Source organism: Morus notabilis, unplaced genomic scaffold (genome assembly GCF_000414095.1).
Source record: "Morus notabilis unplaced genomic scaffold, ASM41409v2 Scaffold283, whole genome shotgun sequence".
Lineage (NCBI taxonomy): Eukaryota > Viridiplantae > Streptophyta > Magnoliopsida > Rosales > Moraceae > Morus > Morus notabilis.
Window position 1 is genome coordinate 399,576 of NW_010360513.1, and position 4,271 is coordinate 403,846.

General features: G+C 49.5%; 1 protein-coding gene across 8 annotated transcripts in view; it reads left to right on the forward strand.

The window, feature by feature from the left end:
• The window catches only part of LOC21405480 (flap endonuclease 1), a 12,876-nt gene that overhangs the window by 4,890 nt on the left and 3,715 nt on the right, over positions 1–4,271 (forward strand). For all 8 annotated transcript variants that reach the window (XM_024164612.1, XM_024164613.1, XM_024164614.1 and 5 more), the window contains 2 exons: positions 30–76; positions 160–214. In XM_024164612.1, the coding sequence (XP_024020380.1) occupies positions 30–76; positions 160–214 (102 nt within the window). The remainder of the gene's footprint in view (positions 1–29; positions 77–159; positions 215–4,271) is intronic.

The window sequence follows — 4,271 nt, forward strand, 5'->3', positions numbered from 1 at the left end:
CTTATTTGTAATTTCTCCAATTTTTTTAGGCAATAGAAAAAATAAAAGCAGCTAAGAATAAGTCCTCTCAGGGGAGGTAAGTCGTAATGCTTATCTGCTGTATGTGATTGCATGGATTTCCTATATTCAAGATTGTAATGCCTTACATTCTTTTTACAGATTAGAATCGTTTTTCAAACCAGTTGCTAGCCCAACAGTGCCAATTAAGCGTAAGGTATGTTTCCATTAAGGAATAAGCATACTATGCCTGTCATTAGTTCTTCTTCCTGTGTCTATCGTCCCATATCCTTCCTTGATTAGTGGAGGTACGTTTCTTCTTCATTATGTTAGGAACCCCCTACACAAACTAATAACAGAACACAGACTCAGAGAAATTTACTTGAAAATGGGTCAAGTTCCTTTTATTAATCAAACTTCTGTCTCTCCGAAGAGAGGGATTACAGCCATGAAAATAAGAACATAAGAAAAGCTAAAAGAAAAGCAAGAACAATGGAGAATTCGAGGTTCTCCTTCCTCCTAAGGTCTGCTAACAGAAAATTCCCAATCAACAGACACCAATTCCCAGGCCACTCCACCGCCTAAATACTCCCTAGCTTTCCTACTCGTAACCAACTTGCCACCTCCAGCTTGTAATTCCTAGAGTAGACTAACGTGATAGGTGGCCTAACATTACCCCCTCTTCGATCGAAAACAACCTTGTCCCCAAGGTTGAAAGAAGGAAACTGCAAGCGGACAGCAGCCACAGGTTCCCATGCGGACTCCCAATCTGGTAGGCCGTGCCATTTTATGAGCACCTCCGGTTCCTCGCGACCACCCACAGCCACCACTCGGGAGGCTAACACTTCTGCCGGTTGAACACACAACTCTAAGTCCTCGGAGAGCTGCGCGGGAAGAGGCTGCACCTGAGAAGCGTTCCCTTTGAAGGGCTTCAATTGGGAAACGTGGAAAACAGGGTGGAGGCGAGCATCTGCTGGCAACCACAAACGATATGCCACCGGTCCAATCCTGTCCAATATTTTCAACGGCCCATAGAAGCGCGGGCCAAGCTTCTCATTCACGTGACGAGCAAGTGACTTGAGCCTATAAGGCCGTGGCTTAAGCAACACCAATTCACCCACCTCAAAACTCAATTCCCGTCGGTGACTATCGGCGAATTTCTTCATACGTTGCTGAGCTAACAGCAAATGAGATTTGAGGAGGTCCAACTTCTCATTTCAAAGGGCTAGCTGGTCTTCCACGGCTACCACAGTTCCCGGAGAGTCAGAGAAGCGAAGAAGAGCGGGGGGATCGCGACCATAAACAATGCGAAAGGGGGTGAACTTCATGGAAGCATTAAAGGTAGTGTTGAACTAATATTCGGCCCATGGAATGAGCGAAGACCACTGCTGAGGCTTATCTCCTGCAAAGCACCATAGGTATGTCTCTAAGCATTGAGTAGCGACCTCGATTTGGCCATCGGACTCCGGGGGGTAAGCCGAACTAGCACACAACTCAGTTCCCTGCAATTTGAACAACTCCTGCCAAAACCTGCTCATAAAAACTGCATCCCTATGACTCACAATGGACCGCGGAATGCCATGGAGCTTGACGATAGCTGAGATGAACAGGGCAGCCATCTGCTTAGCCGAGAAGGGGTGAGCCAAGGGACAGAAGTGAGCATATTTCGACAAGCGGTCAACCACCACAAAGATTGTGTCGAACCCATTAGACTTGGGAAGGCCCCCAATGAAATCCATAGATAAGTCTTCCCATACCTAATTTGGAATAGGCAATGGTTGTAAGAGGCCGACAAGAGACAAGGCATCGGTTTTGTTCTTTTGGCAAGTTTCGCAGGTAGCCACATATTCCCTGATCTGACGCTTCATTCCCCGCCAAAAACCACCGCGGACAGCCGCTTGTATGTGCACAGGAAGCCCGAGTGTCATCCGATTACTGAATCATGAAACTCGTTGAATAACCGAGGTATCCAAGGAGAATGCTCTACCAACACTAACTTGTCCTTGTAAAACAATAGCTCATTCTTCAATGAATAGTCTTCGAAAACCTCCCCTGCCTCGAGCTTGGAAATAATAGAAGCCCATCCCGGCTCTGCGCGTTGCTCCGACCGAATTGCGGTGAAATCCCACGTGTGTGGTATAGAGAAGGTGGAGATGGAAACATTGCCCCAGTCACCGCGACGGGAGAGCGCGTCCGCAACCCGGTTGGCAGCCCCCAACTTGTACTGCACTTCAAAATCATAGCCAAGCAGCTTGGATACCCACCGGAGTTGCTCAGGAGGTAGTTGGCGTTGGCCCATCAAAAAACACAAACTCTGCTGGTCAGTGCGTAACACAAAGTGGCGTCCCAGTACATAGTGCTGCCATTTCTGAACTGCGAGCACAAGTCCCATGAGCTCTCGCTCATAAACAGACTTCAACCGGGAAGTAGGGGAGAGGGCCTTGCTAAAAAAAGCAATGGGTATGCCCTTTTGCATCAAGACCGCGCCCAAACCAATCCCCGAGGCGTCCGATTCTATCACAAACGTTTTCAAAAAATCCGGCATTGCCAACACCAGTAGATGAGTCATTGCTAACTTAAGGTTGTCGAAGGCGCAAGGCGCGAGCCGCCTCGTCAGTCCAAACAAACCCCTTTTTTTTAAGCAACTCTGTCAAGGGCCTCACGAGTACTCCATAACCCTTAATGAAGCGACGATAGTACCCGGTGAGCCCCATAAATCTGTGCACCTCCCGAACATTCTTTAACGGTGGCCAAGACGAGATGACCTGTATCTTAGAAGGGTCAGCGGCCACTCATTGCCCCGAAATGAGGTGGCCAAGATACTCTAACTGCTGCTGGCCAAAACAATACTTTTCCTTGTTAGCAAATAGCTTCTCCTGCTGCAAAATTCCCAAGACAGTGCTAAGTGATGCGGTGTTCCTCCCAAGAATGGCTGTACACCAGAATATCGTCAAAGAATACCAGAGCGAATTTCTGGAGGTAAGGACGAAAAATCCGGTTCATGAGGGCTTGGAAAGTGGCCGGTGCATTTGTGAGGCCAAAGGGCATGCCGAGGAATTCGTAGTGGCCCTCGTGCGTACGAAAAGCCGTCTTCTCCACATCAACCTTATGCACCCTGATTTGGTGATATCCCGCCTGCAAATCCAGTTTCGAGATAACTACTGCCCCATGAAGTTTGTCTAGCAGCTCATCAATTAATGGGATTGGAAACTTATCGGGAATGGTTATTTGGTTCAAAGGCACGATAGTCCATGCAAAAGCGCCAACTACCGTCCTTAATCAAGAGCACCGGGCTCGAGTAGGGGTTGCTACTCGGACGAATGATCCCGGCAGCCAACATGTCCGACACCAAGCACTCTATCTCCCTTTTTGAACCCGCGGATAACGATACGGCCGAACATTAGGGGGGTCAGCCCCCTCGCGCAATATAATCCGGTGATCCCGTCCTTGGCGTGGTGGCAGCCCTGTAGGACTGTCAAAAACCCCCTCAAACTCCCCAAGAACCTCCCAAACCTCCTCCAGAATCTCTGTTTTCTTGTCCGTTCCCTGCAATGCAAGTTCACACACTTCCACCAACAAACCCACCTTGTTCGGGGGAAGAGTTCGAATCAAGGAACTCATCTTCACAGGGGCATAACACAAACTGGGGTCCCCTTGCCAAATCACCCACGTCGGCCCTGCCCTGAACTTCATTATAAACTTAGACTAGTCCGCCCTTACTTCGCCGAGTGTACTCAGCCAAGTCACTCCCAGGACTAGGTCGGCTCCCCCTAAGTCAAAAGAAAAGAAATCCTCCTCTACCCGATGCCCCTGAATCCACACTTGCACTCCTCTACAAATGCCAGTTTGTTTAAAACTCAAGCCATTTCCCACTATGATGTTGTGACTTACCGAAGGATCGACCGGCAACTGTAGTTCCGCCACCACCAAGGCTAAAATGAAGCTGTGCGTAGCGCCGCTATCCACTAGCACCACTACCTTGCAGCCCCCAATTTGTCCCCGGAGCTTCAACGTGTTGGAAGAAGACACCCCACGCATTGAGTTGAGAGATAAGTCCACTCTCTCGGTAGCCTCCTCTTTTCCCTTTTCTTCGTCCGTGGAGTGATCCCGGACAACCCCGCCGTCCCCGTCGGACGACTCCTCTTCCTCGGCCAGAATCAGCACCTGCAGCTGTCGGTTTTTGCATCGGTGACCCGGGCCGAACTTCTCATCACACTTGAAGCAAAGGCCCCGGGCTCGCCGGTACTGCATCTCTTCCTCCGTTAACCGTTGGA